The 25,503-nt window shown below is 45.4% G+C and overlaps 2 protein-coding genes across 3 annotated transcripts; both read right to left on the reverse strand.

The window, feature by feature from the left end:
* Positions 1–12,301: 12,301 nt before the first annotated feature.
* On the reverse strand, positions 12,302–17,341 carry LOC133924670 (probable metal-nicotianamine transporter YSL9). Its single transcript, XM_062370314.1, has 7 exons — positions 16,629–17,341; positions 16,367–16,539; positions 15,036–15,133; positions 14,811–14,945; positions 14,526–14,715; positions 14,333–14,447; positions 12,302–14,254 (listed from the first exon to the last, which is right to left on the reverse strand). Exons 1-7 carry the CDS (start codon positions 17,059–17,061, stop codon positions 13,332–13,334), a joined length of 2,067 nt encoding a protein of 688 aa, XP_062226298.1. The 5' UTR covers positions 17,062–17,341; the 3' UTR covers positions 12,302–13,331.
* Positions 17,342–21,308: 3,967 nt separating this feature from the next.
* On the reverse strand, positions 21,309–25,064 carry LOC133924671 (probable metal-nicotianamine transporter YSL16). Of its 2 annotated transcripts, none has more exons than XM_062370316.1 (8): positions 24,894–25,064; positions 23,904–24,335; positions 23,623–23,795; positions 23,280–23,377; positions 23,044–23,178; positions 22,772–22,961; positions 22,562–22,676; positions 21,309–22,478 (listed from the first exon to the last, which is right to left on the reverse strand). In XM_062370316.1, exons 2-8 carry the CDS (start codon positions 24,274–24,276, stop codon positions 21,550–21,552), a joined length of 2,013 nt encoding a protein of 670 aa, XP_062226300.1. In that variant the 5' UTR covers positions 24,277–24,335; positions 24,894–25,064; the 3' UTR covers positions 21,309–21,549. The 2 variants fall into 2 exon arrangements, with proteins under 2 accessions (XP_062226300.1, XP_062226299.1); XM_062370315.1 differs by having other exon boundaries at positions 24,837–24,954.
* Positions 25,065–25,503: the final 439 nt, after the last annotated feature.

Genomic DNA, 25,503 nt, shown 5'->3' on the forward strand with positions numbered 1-25,503 from the left:
AAGGCTTGTCTGAAACGTTTGGGAACTCGTTCAGATTACATTGAAACATTTCCAAACCTGCCTTCAAATGCAGGTTTCGGCACACTAAAGCACAATGCAACAGGCATCGCCAAGCTCTATTAAAGCCAAAGGAGGGAATAACAAGAGTTTACAAAACCTAATGTTTCATAGTTCCATATTCAACCGGGGTCATGAATAGACAAGTTATGAATCGTTGTTTAATGGTGAAATGGATTTGGAAAATCTTTAAGGATGAAGATGCGCTTTGATGTAGGCTTCTACGAGCTAAATACATAAGGGAGGGGGACTTTTTTGCTCTAAGAGTAAAGGTTCATCTCAATTTTGACAAGGACTACACAAAGTCAAACACTTATTTCGCTGGGGGCTGTTTACAAGGTGCACAACAGGATGAGGACTAGATTTTGGACTGATGCCTGGATTCAGGATACTCCTCTTAAGATTCAGTCCCCTGAGCTGTTCAAAATGGTTTCTGATACATCGGCTAAGGTGGTTGACTGCTTCGAGAATGATACTTTCGGTATCAACTTCGGAAGAGCCTTGACGCCCCTGGAATTACAGAGTTATGATGAGCTGAAGATTTTGATATCCTCAGTCAATCTACACAATTTGGACGATGAAGTTCATTGGGCTCTGGAGAAATCTAGGAACTTCTCCACTAAATCCCTTTAGCGCTTTGTCCTGAACTGAGGGATAAGAAGCAAAATCAATGGGAGAATTTGGGGATACAAAGTCCCTCAGAAGATCAAGATCTTTCTTTAGCAGACGTTCAATGATAGATTTCAAACTGCTACCGCGTTAAAACGAAGAGGTTGCAAAGGGAGTAAGTTATGTTGCCTCTGTGGAAATAAGGAAACTGTTGAGCACATCTTCTTCGAATATGTACTTGCCAACTTCATATGAAGTGTGCTAATAGAGTGTTTTGGTTAGGTGGAACAACCCAAGACCCTTGATGACCTTGCTCCTAGCCGTTTGATAAAGAATCTGAATATGCCTGTTAAACTGTGTCTTTTCTATTTTGCAGGTCTTAGTTGGTCGATGTGGTGGGCTCGAAACAGGATGACAATTAAAAAGACCTTTCTCAACAAGCCGATTGATATTTTTCTCAAAGATATTTTACTTGTATAGTTGGAAGATCTTGCTCAAGGAGGGCGACAAGGAGCTGATTCTCCTGACTCTTGATCAACTCGTGGCATGGTGCTATGACTTTCAGCCAAACGTTATCATCCAGTCGGATGTGGTGGAGTTGTGATAGGCTTTTCATATATTCGATGTCTCTGTGTTTGTGTGTTTCTAGAGCCATTGTCTGTAAGTGATGTTTTGTGTGATTTCTCTTTGATCTTTAGTGCTCTTGTGTCTGTTCTATATACGGCTCCAAAAGTTCTAACTTGGCTCATGTACATCGTGTTCTGTATCTGATGTATCCTAGAGCGTATATTATCTATTATTGTTATTTTGCTTCCAATAGAAGCAGAGAATGTTTTCTCGTCTAAAAAAAAATCGACCGGAGCACAATGGTAGGAACTGTAAGACCAACTCCTTTGTTATTGGAATCGACTGCTGTAGGGATAGATACGGTCAGCAGAGACCTTTTCTGCTGCTACAGTGAAGCAGGAGGAGGCCGAAAAATGCGGAGGAAAGAGGAGATTATATTACTATGGGGTAGTGTAAACAGAAGATAATTATGGGCTGAGAGGAAATAGAAAGTAATGAAATGTAGAAAATAGAATATCTGTTAAAGATGAAAAAAATAGAAGATACTATAATAGTATTAATGAATACTTTAATAGTATTAATGAATACTTTAATAGTATTATAGATGATAAATTTTTAAAATACCTATTAAAAATAACCCAAAGAATAATACTAGCAATGCCACTGCTGCCATAGCTACGTGCAAACAGTAATCCACTATCCTGGTCTCGTCCCGGAAGGACTTCGAGTCGACTCGATTCACGGTCACCTCATGGAAACAGTATACCGATGGCTCTTCCGGTCTCCACCGCGATGGTGCACCGTACATACGTTTTGCTTTTCTGTGACGGTGAAATGAAACCACCCGCCCGTCTGAATCACTGCCGGGGTCGGCATTAGCGTCGCCCATCCCAAAGAAAGTCCAAGAGAACGACCGGTAATTACTGTCAAGATTCGAACGAAATCATTGTTTGGCTCACGTCAAACTACCGATTTGGTAGTGTTTTAGCTTTAAAATTTTTTGAAGTTCGATATTTTTAGTTTTAAAAATTCACAAAGCTGAAGCTACAACTATATAAAGATATTTGAGTGTGTTATTTTTTATTTTAGTCTAAAAATAGTAATTTAAATTATTTTGTTTTAATATATAAAAATAAGATCGTGAAGTTAAGAGATAAAACTCTATCAAACAAAAATATATGTATGATGATCCGGTGGTTCCCCATCCCAACGCTGTATACTGGATGGACATATGGTTCTTCGTTCGTCAGTCCTCTGCTCGTTTCAGAGTCCATCCAGCTTGACGAAACGACGCGGGACAGGATGCGTTTTGCCTCGAGATGGCCCGAGCGTTCGTTTGCAGGGAGGGACGCAGCTCGATCGTGCCCGGCGTGCGACGATGTAGCTGTAGCCGGTTCTGGCTGAATGAAATTCCTGCATCTGCTGGCACGGGCCGTGCGGGCGCGGCCGGCGTGCTGTAACGAGCTTGTAACGGCAGGCAGTACTGCGTAAGCGTCTCCAACTCCCTCTGCAGTACCCGTGTCCGCCAGATTTTGACGCGAATTACAGAATCATTGCGGCTCTCGCTCCGTCTTTATGTATCTTTTTTTTTAGATCAGTATCGTATCTTTTTTCTTAGGGCTCCATCTTCAACGTATTGGAGTAGAGGCAGCGACTTTTTAGGTTTTGTACGAGAAATCTATTCCCGCAAGACGATGAACCCATGATGAAGTTCGAGTCTTCTTATCCGTTCAAGTTCCTGTCTTCTTACACTGAGGCAGACAGACCGAATAAAAAAGGAGGAAAGAACGGCTGGAATTCTGCCGATTTTATCATAGAAGGAGACCAATGACAAATTGAATCAGAAGGACAAACGATTCCGGAGACAATCCGATCAGAGAACGTCAGAACCTGGTGTCGAGCATAGGATGCCAATTTCCCATGGTTGATAGATTGATTGAATCAAGGAGCCCTTTTCCTCATAAATAAATCAAGGCAGCCATGGACCGTTAACTCGAACTGAAGTACTATACCAATCAAATAGAACTTCAAAGTGTAGTGCTCCTTCAAGGGCACAATCCAATGCAAATCACTGAGCGGTAGTACTAGGGCGCCATGCTACTAGCAGGCTAAGATTCTGAGAAACTCTGCGCCATCAGCAACCGAGCAGCATCTGAGGCTGTTCAGGCAGCCCGAGTAGGGAGTGCCCCAATTGTCGAAGACATCAGTGGTCGTCTGAACGATGCCGATCTCCAATCAGCGAAGGCATCAGCGAATGTCTGAACGATGTCGATCCACGCCGAGCGGTTCGTGTGGGAGGTTTAGCATGGCAGCTCGATCGCAAGATGCCCCGGCCCTTTTCTGCGTCAGCATCATCCGGACTGCGATGTGGACAAGCATAAACTAAAAAGAACTAGCAACTGTAACCGATCATTTTTACTGTATATTTTTCGGTACAATCTGTGGGCTGCTACGATCATGCTTACCATCCAGTGGTTTTACAAGATTGTTTTTCAACAAGTTTTTGTCCCAGAAGCCACTTCGGCGTATAGCCAGGCATATCCAGTGAATTATTTTACGGTCTTCATTGCTTCACCATTTGGCCTAGTGATTCCAGACTGATGTGTGTAACCCTGACAATGGGCAGGTAAATAAATTAGAGAGTTAACTTCTGGTTCAAGAGCCTTATCATGCGAATGATTATTGTCAACCAGGCAACTCATGCCAAACCAGGGAGGGTCCACCCTGCTTACAATTTGGACGGTCCAATCCTTTTGTTTCCTTTGAGATAGAGCCAAGATTCTTGAACCAGAGGTCAAATACTCTGGGGAGGACGTAGAGTCGCATATATATAGGCGAGCGACTCCCTTATCTCTTATTCTACCCGGATTGAAAAGAGTGGCAGCGGCTCAATCCCGAACTCGATCTCCTCATTTAAACGTAATTCGGTTAGGGATAAGGCAGCGCCAGGTTGCGATGTTCGCGTGGACTCGATTCGGGGAGCTTCTAGATGATTTCCCATTTGGATTGGCGTGGATTTGCGGTCGGCTCGGTCTCGTGTTGGAGGTGGACTCCGATTCAAGGTGGAAGATGGGCATGACAGGCGGGGATCACAGGTCAACGGCTCGGGGCAACAGCAAGGGTGCTACATCATGGGCTGAGGTGCATGCGAGTGGCCTAGAAAGAGGCGGACGGCAGCAGCTGGCCCATGCGGAGAAAGAGTGGCTGGCTCGGCTGGGCCAAGCTTAGGGGAGGAGAGAAGACAGGGAGAGAACGATGGATCGGTTGGGCTAGCTAGATCGGGCCCAAAAGAAAAAAGAGAGGGAGAGAAAACAAGATAGACTTCGGCCTACTAACTCTAAAGGCTTTTCTATTTCTTTTCTATTTTCTCTCATATATATACACATGTATATTCATACATACAGCGTATACACCACACACACAAATATATATATATATATATATATATATATATATATATATATATATATATATATGTGTGTGTGTGTGTGTGTGTGTGTGTGTGTGTGTGTGTGTGTGTGTGTGTGTGTAGTAGTAGTAGTAGTAGTAGTAGTAGTAGTAGTAGTAGTAGTAGTAGTAGTAGCAGCTCACATAATCAAACAATCAATCTAGCAACCATATATATATATATATATCCTCAATGTATATATGTATTTATACACATATTCACACATACGTATATACATGTATAAAGGCACATATACATGCTTAGGGATTTTTATTTAGTTTTACAAAACTCTTTTATTTTCTTTGAAAAAGTATTCAATTTTTCTAGTTTTATGAATTTGGGTTGTTACAACAATCTGGCACATATTCATCACCAATGTACTCCGCCCATTACGAAGGATCTAGCATAGGCTCGAAGGTGGAATCCCACATCTTCAGAGTCATTCTCTTAGAATACACTCGGGACAAGTAGTCGGGTGATGTGTAGTCCACTCTTCTCATTTGGCATGCGGTGATGATATGAGAGCACGGGGCATACAACGATTGCGAGGTTCTGTACGTGCACTCAGTTGTAGTTAAGTCGAATCTACAAATCCTGCTGCCAGAGCTCTCACTCCCTACACTAGTTCAAAGTGCAAATGTAACGCTGTAGACATAGCTCCTTGGATCAAAGAGTTGTGCATCTTGGGTATCAGATATTTCCCCCCTGCTTCGTGAGGTGCTTATCAATAACTTTTTCCCACACCTCACCAGCATCAAGTCCACTATGTGCTTTCTTGCACCGATTGACAAAATTGAAGTTGCATTTGTGAAATGTGTACTCCACGATGGCAGACATAGGCATTGAACAGATACCTTTAAGGATGTTGTTGAATATCTCTGAGATATTTATGCTCATTGTTTCATACCTACAACCACTCTCATCATATGCTAGCGCCCATTTTCACTTATTAGCTATTTCTTCCTTCAACCACTCTGTCGCAGGCTTGTTCAAAACCTTCTCCAATTCTATAAGAATTTTGTTGAATTGTCTCTCCTCTTTAACTTTGCAAAGTAGCTTTAGTTTCTTAATTACCTCCTTGCTCTTCTGTCTTCTCCAAATATTTGCAGCAAAATGATGCATGCACCACTGGTGCACAAGAGGAGGGTAACTCTCCATTTATTCTCTAGCTGCATTAAGGAGACTATAGTGTCGATCTGATATCATACAGACTTGACGTGCCGCTACAATTATGTAATGGTGAACCAAGTACAAGAACTAAGACCAACTATTGTTCCTCTCACCCTCTGCCAGTGCAAATACTAGGGGCAGCAACTGATCCTTCGCATCAATGCCAACAATAATCATCAGTGCACCCTTGTATTTTCCCGTCAAGAAAGTTGTGTTGACGCTAATCACGGGCCTACAATGCTTGAAGGCCTCCATGCAGTAAGGGAAGAACCAAAACACACGCTGCATGATGGGCTTCATGACACCACTATCGGTGCCCATCATGCCACTAGATGAAATGAACCACTTAGTCCCAGAGTTGAAATGTGAAATTGCATCTAAAATCTTAGGGACCCTCGCGCATGCCCTCCAATATCCCCATAGTAATACCATCTCATGTTGTTTCGCCCTCCGTGCCTTGTCATACAACACTCTGTAATTGGTAAACCTAATTATAGACTCAATTAGAGAGGCCACAGTCGTGTTCGAGTCTACCCAAACTATGGGGGCGATGTGCCAACCAAGATACCTAGACGTGCACTAGGAGTGCACTTGTTCTGGCCTCGCTGACTCACAAGTGTGAGGTTGTTTCATATTTGTGACCTTCCATCATCGGCTGTCACTTGGAATAAGACAGACCCATACACCCCATCCACAACCTCTGTGGCATTTGATAGTGTACCTCTACTTCGCATAAGAATGAACCACGTCGTACGCGCTTGTGGGGCCGCACTGCGTAGTCCCTGAACCAGAACTTCACTTCATCAAGACTATCAAATATCATCCCCTTCTTGATCAACTCCTTCTCTCTGTCATGTTCCTCCTCTGTAGACATTAAGCCATTATCACATAGAGCTTTCTTGGTCAATGAAATATTCGTGTACCCCGGCACCTCGAGCACATCCACATGTACCTTCAGTTTCCTCATCTCCTGCTTCGTGTAAATTCCATTCCACCAAGCCTCTTCCTCAGCCTCGTCCACCTCTCCTTCCACCTCAGCACCCAAGTGTCGTTGCTCAACACCAGACACATATTCTACTTCTTCTACCCCATCACCTTCCTCTACTTTCTCACTGTCGAATGAAAAGATTGGTATTTCCTCAACATTTGCTTGGGCCTCCTCATCCTCAAAAAAATTATCATCGAAGTCGTTATATACCATAGTCAAATCAAAGTTATTGGAACCACCGGCAACTATCTCCTGAACAGAGGCACAGGGTACCTTTGGAACCATAATATCGGTGAGTTTGGAGACACCGGTCACCTCAGGGACAATGGTAGTAACTTCCTGAGTCAAATACTCAACAGGCTCTACTTCCTGGTTAATACAACCTAACACATCACAACGATTCATATGCCATGTCAAAATGTAGTGTTATACAACAACATGCTTCCATCATACACATTTAGACTAACCATATACAATTTTAATTCCTACTCCAAATATATTGCATGCAACAAAATCTACACATTACATATGCGTAATAATACATCTATAGCACGATATTTGACCTCCGATCGACCCCGAAACATACTAATTTCATAGATCATTAACTCCAAATTTCTAAACCCTAACCACCATTCAACTACAAATGTAAGCCAAAATAAATGAAAAAACTTGGAGGGAATGGAGGAGTTACCTTCTTAGGGCAGTTCCCCATGAAATCCTCTTCGATTTGACCCAAAAACAACGGATTTGCTAGAGAAATGAGGTGGGGGAGAGAGGAGGTGGCGGGTTATGGTTCAGGTTCGAGGAAGAAGAAAGGAAGAAGGAGAGGAGGGCGACCGACGTGATGCTCTGTATGCCCTTGAGTCACGCCAAAGATGTTTGGTGTGACAGGCGGTCACGCCAACCTCTTTGACACGACTTAGGGGTGCCATATCAACCCCACGTGTAAAGGCACTGGGGTGGACGCTAGTGTGGTCACCTTGGTCACACCAAATACATTGGCGTGACCAAGTTGGTGACTCACGCCATCTGCTTTGGCATGACAAAAGGGACTAGTTCCTAGAAATTTAGTGTCCCACGTGTTGTTATTAAAATATTAGTTTAAAAAATGTTAAAATAAAAAATCCTCGATCTTCACTGGCATATATCTAACTACACCTTTTTTTTTTACAAAAATAGATGAAACTGACAATTGGCAATTGTATCAGATGCCTAGAAAATGCTCGCACCATGTGGATCCAGGTTAGGGCAAATATATACATGTACATGGTACAAAAATTCAACCTATGCTGCAAATTTTTGGCTATTCAATAGCTCCTACATCCATCTATCACCTGGTGATTGACGAGATTCTCAAACATACCATTGTTGTGATGTGATACATTCAATAGCTCCTACATCCATCCATCTTACATCTTTATATCATAACTAGCAAGGAGGCTTGCATATTTTCATAGTTAGTTTCTTTACACTGTGTTTTTTCTATACTTCCTTAGATTACAAATCCACATTTATACGACCAATCAATAAATCTATTGTCCGGTTTCTATATATCCTGAACGTTTCAGTAAAACACAGTTGTATAGGCATTTCCTGATCATAAAAGGAGAAGAACCATGCTCTTCACCCACTTTGCCACCACGACTACATGCTGCGTGGCCCAATCCCAGGTCTTACTGGTTGCAGCCTACCTTGTTGATCCTCCTCTTTGTAGGTGTTCCTTGTCTCCATCATAAGTTGCGACTTCACCATCTGCAATCTGTAGTTGTGCATTGCCTCGTCGTTTACTTGACACCACTATCTCGTGTTATGCAACAAAAAATTTGTTTTCATTTTTTTAACTTCACCAACGAATTAAGTCAAACACAGCTCCTCACCACCCAGTGGCCGCAACCGTGAGGTACGCGGCCCAAGCTTGGCTCTAGTGTCCTCGCCTCTTCGGTGTCCTGTGTCACCACCGTAGGTCACTACGTGACCATCTATAGCTTACAATTTGTGGCTTGCCTGATCACCTACTTGATACAATGATCATGTGATACGTGACAACAAATTTATAGTGCAATTTTTAAATTCCCCAATGAATTCAGTCACTACAGCTCCTCGCCCGCCTTCTTTCATGACCTTGAGATGCGTTGTTGGCCTTCGTGCCCTATCATGTTGATCCATGGCTTTGTCGATGTCGCTTAGCCATTGTTGGATATCGTGGCTACACCATCTGCAAGCTGCACCTTACATCGTCACATGCATGGCATTGCAATCTTGAGTTGTGCGACCCAAGCTCGTTATAACAATGCACATATCTTACCCTACATAATGATTCTATGTCATGTCATGCCGATTCCTGGATTTTTTGATGTCCCATTGTTGCTGCTAGAGATCATGGCTTCTGTCATCTGCAATCTACGTGTTATGTCTTGCCCTACTGCCTGCTTAACGCGATGACTTTGAGCTACACGGTGCTTTTGAATTCTTATAGCAATCATATTACTAGCTTTTTTATTTTTTATTTTGAATTTTTTCAAGCTTGTATTTAATTTGGACCTTTCTTTTTTCTATTTGCAATCTCTATTCAATTATTATGAATTAGCAAAGTGGCCCACACAAATAGCATGGCTAGAATCGCTTGAACTGAGTGGTGAGCTCGAGCTGCTGGAGTGATGGTCGGTGTCCTCTAAGTGGTAGTCAATCGACTCCCTTATGGCTCAGCGACATCACCCACCGTCCGTCCTCCATCCAGACCATGCACTTGTTCTCATATAGCGCCATGCAAGCGGCACCATGTGCTCATCGCGTAGTCTATTGCCTTGTTCACCAGCGTTGGGTCTTCGTTGCAAAACTGAAACTCCAAGACGTGGCCCTGGTAGCCGTCGAGCAGGTGAAGGTGCGCCTCCAAGTTTTGGTAGCACACCAGGTGGACTATGTCCTTGAGGAATGGAGACACCTTTGTGGTCCAGCACCAGCTCCACGCCTAGGTGCACATACACAAACCCATCCCAAACGTATGGATCACCTGCACCATCGGCTCTAGCCGGGAACGTCTTCTTGTCTAACACGTCAGACGCGCTAGGCACCTTGGGAATGGTTCCGTGCACATTCATGATATGAAGAGTGCACATGCCCATGTGCAGGCCTAGGTAGGAAAATATGCACAGTGGTGCCTTCTTACCGTCAGATGACATGTTCACACTTGTTTTTTGCGATGTTGAACCCATGCAAGTGGTAGTTACGCTCAGTTGCTCACCACCTTAGATCCTTGCTCCTGTTGTGGCACTGGTACATCTCCACTAGATACCGCACCTCAGTGAGCACCTGCTCTCTTGCCGAGTACCAGCACCAGTGGCACTCCACGTCTTTTGCCCATGTACGACTCCATGAACCCACATCTCCACCTTCACGCTGGCACCTCCTTGCCATTGGAACTCATCTCTGTGATGTCAAATGCGCTGAACATGGCAAGCACGTAGCCCAAGTATCAAGTCGTGACTGTCATGAACTCACACTCACTCCCATGGCTCCTCGCCCCTACCATTGTACAACTCCACCACCTTTTGCACCTCAATGAGCACCTACTCTAGCGCTGAGTACCAGAACCAGTGGCACTCCACGTCCATGCCTATTTACAGCTCTATGAACCCATCTCCACCTTCACACTAGGGTTCATGTATAGGATCCCCAGCTCGCTCGGCAGCTTCTAGGTCGTTGTTAGGTCGGCCACCTGGTCCAGACGGATCACCATGCAGCGCCATGCGATAATGATATCTCAATGGTGTATGCATGTTGTCTCCTCGTCGATGGACACAAACACAAAGCGATGAAGGTGGTTGTCTCACTCCACAACTTGGCATCGGTGGACGTGTGCTTCTAGTTGTTGAATTTGAGGCGTTTGATGGGAAACTTTATATGCCGATTTAGCTGGATGGCCTCGTCCATGTAGAGTTGTAGTTAAGGAGGAAGTTTGGGGCACCATGTCAAGTATATGATCGAGTGTGCTGATGTAAACATGATTAACTAATTCGGAATTTTATTATCTGTATCAAATTCTTGCATTCTCTAACGAAGAGCTTCCATGGCTGACTTTATGCTCCCACACCGCCAAGCATTGATCGCTTTTTTTTTTCTCTCATACCAGATGGTGAGCAACACCATTGTTGCGGTACGCTAGTACATAGGAGCCCTCGCAATCAAGGATAGTAGGCCATAGCTGTGTGTATGCGCAGACCCAAGCGGGTTTTACTAAATCGGCGTTGTGTGACTCTACGTGCACCATGGCACAATCCCTCGTTCCAAATTGAAGCATCTATTACCATGGAGTACATACACGAATGCATTATCATTCTTGTCCAAATTGAAGCATCTAGCCTCCCCACTCCCTGTGCTCGAGTGCACACTATCGCTGTCACTGAGATGTTGATCGCCACATCGCTGCACCGAGCTTGCGCCCACACAAACTTTGTGCCTGGCAGCCTGCCTAAGTTGATCAGCTGAAGAAAACTGTAGGTCTTAGCATCTTGGCTTATCTTTTGTCAGTACTGTCCAAAAATATAGATAGATAGATGGAACATGGGCTCTTGTTTAGATATTTTGCTTTTCAATCTATATAGAAATCAAATTGCTAATCTTTCATATATTTTAATCTTTTGATTCCCAAATTACCCATTTATTAATCGAATTTGATATGGACTTTTTGGTTAAATCTAGACTATTAGATGTTCATAATAATGAGTGATCTAGATCCTTTTTTTCTTCAGATTAACATGGTAATCTTCATGGTCTTGAGAGCGAACGATGTGACTCATTTTCCTCCCTCAAATATTAAGATAATATATAGCGAGCCAAACTTCTCTTTATGTAACCTTCTCTTCAAGAAAAATATAAATCTTTATTGCATGATAATGAAGATAGGGAGTAATGAAAAAAAACTTTTAGAGTAACCTAAATTAAAGAGGATTTTTTCTTACCTAATCTTTTTGTATTTGTCCCACCGTTGATTAGATAAACGCCAATATATGATCATATGCAACTCAATTCTCTATGGCAAAACCACGCTATTGTGTGGTCTTGTAAGACTCAAAAAATAGGTACTCAATCTCACAATTGACCTTTTTTACGAGGGCAATTGCTTTGTGTAGTGATCTTAAAGCTCAGAAGTCAAAACCCACATTTTCTGCGTTGCGGTGTTCCTATTCCCTCGATAGTGATAGGATGAACACGTCATACATGCTCAGAGCTCCTCCATCTGTGCCTCCTCCTCCTCCTTCCCCTCCCCTTCGCTGTCGCCACCGCCTACACTTTATCCCTCTCATCGCCCTGCTTCACCATGGCCACATCAGACCTTCTCTGTGATCGATTGATGCTAGCCGATCTTTCGTGATAGATGCTTCCATGATCATCTTGTACAACATTGATATTGCTAGCGCCTACCAACTATTGTTGCACATGTGCGCTTGCTTGCAGCAGTTGATCTATCTGCTTGTCCGCCTGTTGCTACCCGCTCGACGATGTGTTTCCGCTCACATTGAGGTTTCGCATCATGTCCATCCTCGGAAAGGTGCCCAAGGACGCGATTTGCGACGCTATCCGGCAGGAGAACATGTTGAGAGAGAGGTAGACGTGATCTGACCAAGTTGTCTTTGCATGGAGGGTGTCGATACTTTTTGATTTACTTTATTTCTTTACTGCTATGGCATGTATTGTTTTTTTATATTTACTATGATAATATAGATAGATAGATGGAATACAGACTTTTTATTTAGATTTTTTGCTTTCCAATCTATATGAAAATTGAACCACTAATCTTCCATATATTATAATCTTTTAATTTTGAAATTATCTAATTATTAATCGTATTTGATAGGGACTCTTTGGATAAATCTAGACCGTTAGATATTCATAACCATAAGTGGTCTAGATACTTTTCTTTTTTCCGATTAACATGGTAATTTTGTGGATTTAAAAGCGAATGTGGATGCTCCTTTTGCACATCAAATATTAAGATAATAGGTTTGTATTTTGCATGGACTCTTTATTTTGATGTTTTTTCTTTCCAATTCGTATGAAAATCGAACTACTAATTTTTTATTATTTTATTTTGAATTTTAGCTATTGATTAATTGTATCCTACGTGGACTCTTTGTTTAGGTATTTTGCCTCCCAATTTGTATGGAATCAAACTACTAATTTTTCATTGTTTTTTCAAATTTAATCTAGACCATTAATGAGCATAACAATCAATGGTGTATATTATTTTTCTTTTTTTATTAATGTGGTAATTTCTCCTCCTTGAGAGGGAACGTAGGAGCTTCTTTTGTTGGCCATTTACTAAGACAATAGATAGATAAGATACCTGGGTAACACCTATACGTACTGCACCGTTACCTGCCTGTATGTATCAGCATCACATCCCATCTATAAAGTATTCCCTGGACTTTTGCATGGCATTATCTCTTCCAATTGTACATGGAGCTGCCCTCTAATGTCGAGCATGTTACTCCTCTAGTTTGTAGACCTAAATGCCATGCACAGTGGTGGACTGATCTTGGCCAAGGCAAGCAAGGATTCAGGGAAGATCCAAAGCCCATCGCCGCATATCAAACCAGACGCAACTGCTGGCACCATCAACGCTGCTTTACTTCGGTCCATCATGTGCCAGGTGAAGACTATCAAGCTCCCCACACACATGTCGATGGCAAAGCTCGCGCCAATTAGGAAGGGAACCGACATGGCCATTGGTAGGGGGACCCATCTGCCATACTTTGGTGGGAAGAGGTCCCTGATAAGGTTGGCTGCCAATGCGAATCCAAAGAATACATAGCACAGCTGCAAACAATGCAGGGGCAGAGCGGAGAAGCCCTCTACACCAAGAATTGCCATATTTCGGTAGATTAGAGCATATGGTGCCTTCCAGTACCCATCTGGGTTGCCGATGTCAAAAGCCTTGTAGAAAAGAAAGAATGTCAGCGGTGCAATGACACAGCCCATGGCAGTGCCAATAGCCTGAGCAATAATCATTGATCTAGGTGATGTTAACGTAAGATGTCCAGTCTTGAAATCCTGCATCAGATCAGCGGATATTGACACCAATGATTTCACCAGACCACATCCTACTAGGCCAGCAACCACACCGGAGTCTTTCCCAGCCCAGGCTGCAAGAATGAAGAGGGCAATCTTTCCATAATTGTAGGCCATGTTGATGTCAGTAAGGCCAGCACCATAGGCATTGCAGAAACCCAGGGCAGGGGCCAGTAAGTATGCTATGACAATATAGCTCCATTTCATCTCATGGAACATCAAGGGAATGACAAACACTGCAATGACTGATAGTGCAAGATATCCAGAGTAGGCTAGCCATGTAGGGATACTGTCTCTTGTGAAAATTTCATCACGATGAATGTCATCGAGCACTGGAATTTCTTCCGCTGGAAATAGGATGAACCCCGCATCAGATCATCTACACATCAAATACCATATTTACTTGAGTTCGTCAGACATTTCACCTTTCTTTGCATTCTTCAGTCTTGATCTGTCAAGCAGACTCTTAGTGGTGAAGACAATAATCTTGACAAAATTGTATAGGCCGTCTCCTAGGATAAGCGCTATGCAGATGAAGGCCTACAGAATAAGAGAATGTAAGAAACAAAGGACTGTACTATAAATGTATAATGACAAAAACGAAAATGTGAAACAAACCTTGTAACCTTGCAGGCTTCTCATGCTGCTTTCTGGTATATCTGCTGGATACCAGTCCCCTTTCAAATCACTAATCAGTGGCCACATTACTCCCCATGAGAGAAGTGCACCAAGAAGGAGAGACATATTGACAAGGTGGGAGCAAATCATCCCTGCCCCGACATATGTGAGGCTGAAATCGAAGAAAAATCTGAAATCCAAGAATCAGAAATTCTGAATCATGTGACATTGTCACTAGCCAGGAAACTAATTTGATGGAATAATGAACAAAATGATTGGTGTTACGTTTGTTTCCAAGCTTTTAGTCCAAAAGTGGGAAACTGTGAGAACCCACAACTTTCTCCACCTGAATAAAACCACTGGAAGAAGCTCCAGAAGAAGCTGATTGCAAAGTATTTTGTGAACCCATTCACTTGCTGCCTAACGTGAACATACAAAAAAATATTCAAATCATTGAATTTTTATAGCTCTAATTCTGCAGGTTATGAGTAATGTGAGATAACCACGTACTTTGCCGTTGCATCTCCATGGGTTGTGTGAAATCCATTTATAAGCACAGCTGTTGCCGTTCCACTTGGGTAAGTTAATTTGTAGTCAATTATCATGATCTGAAATAGTACAAAGTCGACAGCAGATTTTATCATCTTACACTGGAATGCCAAACAACTTGTAGAAGTTCTTGAAATCAAAGAGAGACAGGCTCTGAGGCATCAGGTCCGTTTTCAAATGCCTTACAGCACAAATGTTACATAGTAGCACTTGGACTTTGAATCGTTCTAACAGGCTCAAGCATAACATTGTATACTTCTTATTTATACTATCAGGATATACTCATTTTTAAAATATGCAATTTATATTGAAATATATTCCTAAAACCACAAGGCAGTATTCTCTTTAGAGAAGCACCACGTGGCATAGGTGGTTTTCTACCATTTTTTTCATCAAACCATATGTGCTTGACATAACCTATTATCACCTAGCTAGCTTAGGTTTGTTTGGCAGAGTTTTCAGAGCAGCTTCCCGGCTGGAATCAGGTGGAGCTCTGACAAACAACAGCTTTTAGCTTGCTAAGTGGAATTCGTGGAAGTGATTCTCTGAAATGAACTAGAAGCTGGGGAGCTGAAAAAAAGCAGCTTCCCCTACTTCATTTCCCGTACAAAATCACTTCCTTTATAAATTTTATTTTAAAGAATCATTTTCAACTATAGAATCACTTACTCTAGAGAATCACTCCCCACAGAAAATTTGGATCAGAGAGAGCTCTAACAAATAGACTCTTAACAACTAAACCAGCAAATATGCCTTCAAGAGCGATGATAATATAATATACCAAGACAATTCAATCAACAAACTTGATTCGGTGGGGACAATAATATAATATACGACGAAAGTTGACCACTATGAAAGCATCTTGGGCAAAGGAACAAGATGGGAGAAGATAGGTAAATTGTAGTTCTTAGGACGTCTCTAGCGGAGACTTTATCTGATGCTACAGGACCCGATACGGGATCCAGCTCCCGCAGAAGCCGCTCCAACAGAAGCGTTATCGAGCGCTACAGGCTTGCTACAGTGATGAGGGCGGCATATCGATCCGGCAAATTTGCGGCACGCCCGAGCTGCCCGCAATACTATTTACGGTGGATGACTGTGGGTCTAAATAGAAAAGTTGAGTAATAGAAGTTAAAAAATAAGATAGTTGTTGGAGATAAAAAAAAGAAAATATTATAGTAGTATTAGGGGATGCTGTAACAGTGTTATAGAGGATGAATTTTTATAATATCTTATGGTCTTATTTAGTAACAGCGAACTGTGATCAAATCTAAGAACTGCGAAGAACTAACCTTCCTGAGAGGGATGAGCGCAAGAATCCCAACGAAGCTGACTGTAAGGAGGAAGCCGGTCATCCAGGCAATGCCGGGCTCCTTGTAGCTCCCCGGTACGTTGCCTTCCGTCCCCGCCCCCGCCATCTCGTAGGTCCTCTTGTTCAGCCCAAGCAAGTACGACCCGAACCCTCCTGCCAAAAATAATCCAAGAATTCATTAATCCAAGGACTCCAATAGCCAACCAGAGGAGGGTACAAGAACAAGCTCGTACGAGCCTGACCTCCGACGGCAATGCTGTAGCAGGCGACGGCGCAGGTCTGGACGACTGTGTTCTCCTGCCGCGTGAACGGGCCCGTGGCGACGCCGAGGCGGCCGAGCGCCTGCGTCCACCCGCGGAGGACGACGAAGGCGATGAGCGCGGCGGAGACGTTGAGCGTGGGGACGAGCCCCGTGGTGAGGCCCAGCTTCATCACGATCACGCTATACATGGCGCCGACGGCGAGGCTCGCCACCATCCCGCGCGCCGTCAGCTGCTCCCGCCACGGCGGCACGCGCCCCAAGTCCCGCGCCCCCGCCTCGGCGTCGCCGTCGAGGATGCCACCCGCCTCCTCGTGGGCGCCTCCGCCTCCGCCGTCCCCCGGTCGCGCCATCTCTAGCTCGAGGTGCGGGTGCGGCGGCCTGTGGCGCTGCCTCCTCCGTCGCTCCTGCTTCATGGCGGAAAGATTTTGGCGGCGTCAGATTCGTGCCCGTGGGGAATGGAATTTGGAGGCGTCGGAGGAGGGAGGAGTTGGTGAATTAAAAAGAGTAAGCCTCGCATGTCGGTGATTTCTTGGTCGTGAGCTAGCAAGAGTACGGTGTCAGTGAGTTCTACTGGTAGTAGTGAGATTATAAACACAAGTGAGATGTTGTGAAGGATCAGATCAACGGAGCAAGAAAACATTAGATTTTGATCAACAATTTATGGACCCCATTTTTAGTGGAACGGAGAATTCCAGAGGAAGGGGAAAAATCTCACCTCACCTCGGCTTCGCTTGCTCCAGCCACGACAATCGCAGAGAGCACAAGAAAATAGAGCGCAATAATAACTGTCCAGCACGTCACAAAAAAGACGGAAAAGGATGGGTAAAGTCACTGATTATGCGCTTCAGTGTGAAGTGAACTACGCAGTGCTCCCACCCATGAGAGCTTGTGTGCAAGAACTAAACAAAAGCATAGAAAAAAAAAAGCTAGGGAGGGTTCCTCGTCTGCACGCAATGAGATGCTAGGCGTTGACCAACATAGCGTGCACGAAACAGGAAGGGACCCTGGGCAGCGAAACTCCAGACCAAGGAAGCAGACAAAATTCTAGCCAGCGCACAAAAACAGAAGCGAGAAATCCTCAAGCAAGATTGAACTTTGATGACTTCCATGAATCTATTATCAACATATATGTCGCGAAGTGGCGTTATACCAATGAAGCTGGGGACCTGACCTCCCAGGTGTCTAAAAATGACGCTAAGCTGCGGAGCTCAGAGGAATCCCAAAACTGTGACGAACGTCACAGTTGGCAGTTGCTCCACTGAAAGTCTGATAATCTGATTGGCATTTATATGCGTACGAAAAACTATACCTCCAACCTGTGCCCTGCTCCTCCGATCGAACGTCCAAGCGGCGCAAGAGCTCAGCAACGTCGCGAGAGACTTGTCCCCGGTCTTGACCACCCTCATCCTCCACACATCTCCATGGCCTTAAGTACACGCACTGGCTGCGAAAGTACGCATACGGCGTGTGCTACCCCACCCCACCCGGCCCCGGCGCAGTTCATGCCGGAGTCCGGCCGGCGGCTCGGTTTCGACGTCGTTGCTTTCGCGGGCGTGTGCTCGGCGACACGCCCACGGCTCTCCGCCACGCGCAGCGTGCAGCCGGACGAGCCAGGCCAGAATATGACGTCCACGGTCCACTTGCAAGTTGCACCCCTGTGACTTGAGCGTGCGGGCCGAGGGCTGAAACGGCAACTCAGCCCATGGGTTGAAACCGTTTCAAACCGAAAAAGTCAGCCTACCCCCAAACCGTATCAAACTACGGCAACTCAGCCCATGGGTTGGAAGCGTTTCAAACCGAAAAAGTCAAGCCTACCCCCCAAACCGAACCAATCTATTCACGAGGTCAGATCATTCGCACCCGAACAAAAATAAGCCCAGAATAAAACCCAAACCATTATAAGTTTATAACTTTTTCAACCCAAATCATTAGCAGGTTTAAGCGCGCCCGGTTCGTCTGTGCGCCTCGTGGTGTCAACAAGTAAGCACGAATGGGTTTATGGATCATCTGGGCAGGCGAAGAACAGCCCCATCTTGGTCAGGTGGGTTTCAGGTGTGCGGTTGCTTTGGAAGAAACGGGAGTAGTTCCTATTTGAATATGTCCATGGCGTATTCCGATAAAGCACTCAAGAATGAAGCTGTTTGATAAATTGCCATGTCCATACAACTATTTTTTTTGCTAGTTTTTTTGTTGCGTATAAGTGTAGAACTAGCCGGGTAGATGTCATGTACCTGACTATATTCACAAGTCCAACGGAATTAGAGAACAACATTCTTGATTATATTTATATTATTATTTTCGTGTTAAAAGGAGATACTATATTCGTTCTTAAGATCATAAAATTATCATCACTTATTGTTATGAACATCTAACGGTCTAGATTAACCAAAAAATCTATATTAAATACAATTAATAAATAACTAAATTCGAAATTAAAAAATATAGAAAATTAGCAATTCGATTTCCATACGGTTTGGAAATCAAAATATCTAAATAAAGAGTCCAAATAAAATAAATTAATAATAATTAAAATTGGGTTAGAATAGAAAAAAATATCAATATCAAATATAGTCTTAGAAAAAACAAAATATTATAAAAAAAACAATACATAAATAAAGAGTATGTAAAATACAATTAATCAACAGCTAAAATTCATAATAAAAAATAATTTAAAATTTAAAATTATTACCAAAATAATATATTAAAATCTTATTTGGTAGAGCTCCAACAATAGGATCTAGTATGATTTGAACCGAGTACGCACCGAGGCGCACGAAGTTCCATTCTATGCGAACATGGACCGTGCATCACTGATCCGATCACGGGATCTACAGATGAAGCGAGAATCGTTCACGTGTCCTTGTCCGGGAGATCTTTTTTTGAAGTGCTTGACAAATGGCAGCACATCCTATGCCGCCTTCAGGTACCAGCTACTAGCAGCTATGGGCACATTCTTTTCCTCTGCAGTCTGCACTCGTGCTCCTCCATTCGATTTTGTATTCCCTCGGCATTTTGTTCCTCGTCAGTGGCTCGGTTCCTCTGAAGCCGTAAGATAACTGCAGTACAAATGTACTACACGGAGCCATGAGAGGTACTCCATAACGGTACAACGTACGTTGACTTGACTTGGACCAAAACGCATGGAGTTTTCATGTGGTTGTTCAAGAAAGTTGTAGTACGTGATGCAAAGTCAAGCAGGGAAGATTATTCTTTGTGGTTGGTGAATAGTGTGATCTACCTAGAGGTTACGAGCGTACGGTGAAGAGGGTCATTTTTGTACAGGCTAGGCAGGATGGTCGTGATGCAAAACCGTAAAAGACGTGAGAGGGAAAACGAAGAAAAAGGCTCTCTAAAAATAATAAAAGCCAAAGAAGGACTTGACGAAGTAGTACTTCTCTCCGCAGCCTGAAAAGTTCAAACTTAGGCCGCAGCCCATTAGAAGAGCAGCAGATTACTGCGATCAAGGCCTGCAAATGCAAGTGGTGACCATCACCTTTTTCAGAAAGAAATAGCGATTCGTTTTCTATCTAAAACAGAAAAGGTAGTTCTTGGTACAAGGGAAACTAAAGCAGCATTCTCAGTTCGTTGATTGCTCCCGTAATGGGGCAAGTGACCTGCACTCACGAGAGGAACCGGGAAAAGGAAAAGAAAAAAAAGGTGCCTCATCGTGCTTAGACGGTATGTGTCAACCGCAGGGCAGGCGCAATGGAAGTGGAGCACGAGTTATGATCCAGATTTTTTTTTCCATGTATCATGATAGCGTAATGCTGTATAGAGCATTCCAATCCATCCGACTTGTTCAGCAACGCTTATCCGGCCACAACCACCGAATGTAGCGCGATAGCTACACTCACTAGAGATGAAAACGGTACGAAACGACATTTAGTTTCATATTTTCTCTTAGAAAAGTCAGAAACTATCAGAAGAGCCAAAATCGTTTTCATGAACTTTTATCATTTTCATTTTCATTTTCTCGACATATCATTTCCAGACTATTTTGAGAGGAAGACTTCGAAAAAGAGCTCGTGAAACAGGATATACCGTTTTCGTTTTCTTCTCTAACACCCACGACCATCCTAACGAAAAACCGATATAAACTGTGCGTTGACAAAAAAAAATTCGCCACATTTTGCTTCAGAGTTCAGGAGCTAGCCTCACCGAATTGGTACGAGTCAAGCCCGGCGACGACTGTCACTGAAAGCAGAGTGAAAGAGAGTAACTCACGGCAGCCATCCAAAAGAAAAGCTAAAAAGAGGCACAGCTTCAACGAGTATCAGATTGTCAGCGAGTTCTTTGTAACCTCTTGGTAGTGAAAGTGAGGCACGAAAGGTGAATAAGCAGATGTGCCAAGCCCCAAACCCCAAAACCCGTGGCGCGTAGTGCCAACTGAGGAATCTTCGGACAAGTTGAACAAACCGCGCGCGGCGGTGGACGGAAGGATCGCTGATGCCGACGGGTTGGCAAAAATTTCTAGCACGGCGTCGTGCCGACTGAGCCGTCGAGTGAAAATAGCTCCACTGGACTACGAGAGCGGAGTAGAATCTGCTGAAAAGCATGGCAAAATTGCGACACTCAGTCACTCAACACAAAGCTAATTATTAACGGTTTTTCCTAGTGCATATTTTGCAGGCGAATGAAAATCAGCAAATCTGAGAAACTATTGGCGGAACACACTGATGTTCTCTATACGAGACAACAAGCAATTCTTCTTGTCGTCGTTCAAATTTCTTATCAGCTGGTTTACACAGTACACAATACAAACTCATATGAACAGAAGAGCACGCCGGGTTCCGGAATCTATCCGGGATTTCTCCAAAACGCTCGCGTTCTTCCCTACTTGAAACGATCTCTCTTTTCCGTACGCATTGGCATTGCGCGTGAACATAGATCGTTTCTACTCTCTAGCTTCCGGGCGTGAACTTCATGCAGATGGGCGGCTTGACCTTGGCCAGCGCGAGCAGCGACGAAGGGAACGTCCAGATCCCGTCGCCGCAGATCAGCCCGGACGCGACGGCCGGCAAGAGCAGCGCGGCCTTCTTGTTGTCCAGCTTGTGCCACGCGAACACCACGAGGCTCCCCACGCACATGTCGATGGCGAAGCTGGCGCCGACGAGGAACGGCACGGCCATGGCCATCGGCAGCGGCACGAACCGCCCGTACCGGCGCGGCAAAAGGTCCCTCGCCAGGTTCGCCAACACCGCGAACGCGAAGAACACCGCGCACAGCTGCAGGCAGTGCCTCGGTAGCGCCGAGAAGCCCTCCACGCCGAGGATGGCCATGTTGCGGTAGATGAGCGCGTAGGGAGCCTTCCAGTACCCGTCCGGGTTGCCCACGTCGAACGCCTTGTAGAAGAGGAAGAATGTGAGCGGCGCGATGATGCAGCCCATCAGCGTGCCGATGGCCTGCCCCACCAGCATCGACCGCGGCGACGTCAGAGTTAGGTGGGCCGTCTTGAAGTCGTGCATCAGGTCGGCGGAGATGAGCACGACCTGCTTCACCAGCCCGCACCCCACCAGGCCGGCGATCACGCCGTTGTCCTTCCCCGCCCACGCTGCGAACACGAACAGCGCGATCTTGCCGTAGTTGTACCCCATGTTCATGTCCGTCAGGCCGGTGCCGTACGCGTTGCAGAACCCCAGCGCCGGCGCCAGCACGTACGCCACGATCACGTAGTACCACTTCACCTGCCGGAACATGAACGGGATGGTGATCACCGCGATGACGCTGAGCACTGCGTAACACGTGTAGGCCAGCCAGGTCGGGATGTTGTCGCTGTTAAACACCTCGTTGCGCTGCATGTCATCGAGCGCCATGGTGTCCGCGTCCACCACTGCAGCGTACCCCAACTAGTAAGCTTCAACCAAAACAGAAAGAAAAAAGTGAGGCAAACAAGTATTTTTACAGTTTCGTTACCTCTGTTCAGGCTCCTGCGATTTGATCTTTCGCCGATGCTCTTGACAGTGACAGCGATGACTTTGACAAAGTTGTAGAGTCCGTCTCCCATGAGCAGAGCAATGCAGAGGAAAGCCTGAGCATGGAAAAATTGTGGATAAGAATGAAAGCTAGGAAATGCTTATCGTGCCAGAATCAGTCTAGCGACAACAGGTGAATCCATGCGCATACCTTGTAACCGTACAGGCTTGTCATGCTGGTTTCAGAGGCTTTTGCAGGGTACCAGTTGCCCTTCTGTTTGCCGATGAGTGGCCACATTACGCCCCAGGAAAGGATCGCACCGAAGAGCAGTGAGAGGTTGACAAGGTGCGAGCAGATCATCCCGGCGCCAACGTACGTGAGACTGAAGTCGAAGAAAAACCTGACGAATGAAGGGCTCAAAAGTGAATTTTTGACGCGTTTGTACCACTCAAACATAAAGTTCAGTAACGAATGATGATTACGTTTGTTTCCAAGCTTTCAGCCCAAAAGTAGGGAACTGAAGGAATCCGCAGACGTCGCCGCCGGTGTAGAACCATTGGAAGAAGCTCCACAAGAAGCTGATCCCGAAATACTTGAGGAACCCACGGACTTGCTTTCTGGCATGGAGGTGAACATAACTTGTCTAGGTTATCCACTCCAGTGGTGTTGAGAAGTTCAATGACGATTTCATCAGCAAAAGCGGAAATAAAGAGCGTACTTTGCATTCTTGTCTCCTTGAGGTGTGTGGAACCCGTTTATGAGAACAGCAGTAGCAGTCCCACTTGGATAAGTTAGTTTATAGTCAATTACCAGTACCTGAAAAATATTTAATTTGATTTCAAGCTCGATTCTAAAAGGTGGGAACAAGAGAAAAAGACTCAAGAGACCCTCCCTAGAACTGTGAAAAGATGGAAATGAAGCTGCTATACTAATCGTGGTCAATGATAACAGCTCAGATGCTAGTATTTTCAGAAGTTCAGCAACCCTAGAAAATTCAGGAACTGCGGCTCAAATGGTAAACGCTCAAAGCTAGGAAGGACATGGGAATTCGGGAGTAGTACCTTTCTGAGAGGAAGCAAGGTGAGGAGACCCACGAAGCTGACGGCGAGGAGGAAGCCCGTCATCCACCCGATGCCGGGTTCCTTGTAGCTCCCCGGCACGTTCCCCGGCGTGTTCACCCCGGACAGCTCGTACGTCTTCTTGTTCAGCCCCAGCAAGAAGGACCCGAACCCACCTGCAGATTAAGAGTAGGTAGCGAACGAAAGATCAAGGTCAAAGGTCAAGAAGGGCGGGTGTCCGGACGAACCGATTAGCTAATTGCGTGACAAGGGAGGGAGCTTACCGCCAAATCCGATGGTGTAGCACGCGACGGCACAGGTCTGGACGACGGTGTTCTCCTGGCGGGTGAAGGGGCGAGAGGCAATGCCGAGACGCTCGAGCGCGCGCGTCCAGCCGTGGAGCGCGAGGAAGGCGAGCAGCGCGGCGGAGACGTTCAGCGTGGGGACGAGCCCCGTGGTGAGGCTCAGCTTCATCACGATCACCGTGTAGACGAAGCCGATGAACAGCGCCGCCACTATGCCGCGCGCGGTGATCTGCTCGCGCCACGGCGGGACGCGCTCCGCCGCGACCGCGGGCTCTGACTCCATGTCCGCGGCGCGCTCGGAGGGCGTCATCTCGATCTCGTGCGCGCCCAGCGGCGCGTGGTGGTTCATCATGGCAGCGGCGCCCGCGCTGGCGGCCCAGGGGACTAGCAGCTCGAGCTCCGAGACGGCGGCTGCAGCGTGGAGGCGTAGCTGTGAGTTCATTTGTATACGCGAAATAGCGAGATGCAAAAATGACATCCATGTGCCCGTGCGGATAACAGCATGAACGTGAGCAGTTGGATGGACTCGAATTGTTAAACCAATTGGCTTTTCTTTTTTTGGCAAGTTTGTTATGAAATCCCAAATTGCCAACAAATAATGACTAGGGCCCCTGTACTGCTGCTTCACATGGTGACAGAGGAGGACGAGGAACAGATCAAACTCTGACGAACATGTCACGAGGAGAGGAACGGAGACGCAGCACCCAGACTCTTCACAAGAAAACGAAAGGTTTCCATGCGTATAAACCGCCAAAAGATATAAAATTTTGAATTGAAATCGACCCCAGCGGCGCAAAAAAAAATCGCAAGAAGAAGAATAAGACGGGAAGGAGGAGGAAATGCCGGCAAAAGGAACGGAATCCGACGAAACCAGACACAGAAGGGAAACACGTAGCTGCAGCGCAAAAATACCCGAAACCAAGATGAAATCTCGAAGAGCGTTGGAGCCCAAGCACGCGGAAACCTCACCCGGCTCGCCAGAACAGCAGCGCCTGATCGACGAACACGAACACCCCGCGAGATCGATGGGCGGCGCGGACCGTCTGGTCAAATAATACGCGGCGTCCGCTGAAACAGCGCTGTACTACATCCGGTGCGGGGCGCGCGTTCGGACGCGGGGGTGAAGTACGAACGGCGCTGAAGCTTCGGCGCTGAAGTACAACGCGAGTGCAAATGCCGGGTCACCGTGCCAGCGATGTGCGATTTTTCCGTGGTTGGACTTCGCGGGCGTCGCCATCGGCTGGGACTAATGATCGGCGTGCGATGCTCTACGCTTTTTTGGTTCGCTCAAACTCGTACCGGATTCACATGGTTGGGTGTGCTATAGATGCTTTGTCCAAATTCGATTGCCGATAAGATGGTGTTGGCGTTAGGCTTGTGTGTCGTAGAGTCACACGCACGCACACATCAGGCATCTGCATTGACGAGTCCGTTTGCAGAACTCATGCGCCCTATTGCTATTTCCAATGGATGATTGATTGCTACAGCGGTGGTCTCGATTTGTAGTTCTGTACTACTCGTAGTAGTTGTTTCGTGTAATGCCTGTGTTATGATGCCAGGGAATGCTTCATGGAGCAAG

The sequence above is a fragment of the Phragmites australis genome, chromosome 7, assembly GCF_958298935.1.
Source record: "Phragmites australis chromosome 7, lpPhrAust1.1, whole genome shotgun sequence".
NCBI classification, from domain to species: Eukaryota; Viridiplantae; Streptophyta; class Magnoliopsida; order Poales; family Poaceae; genus Phragmites; species Phragmites australis.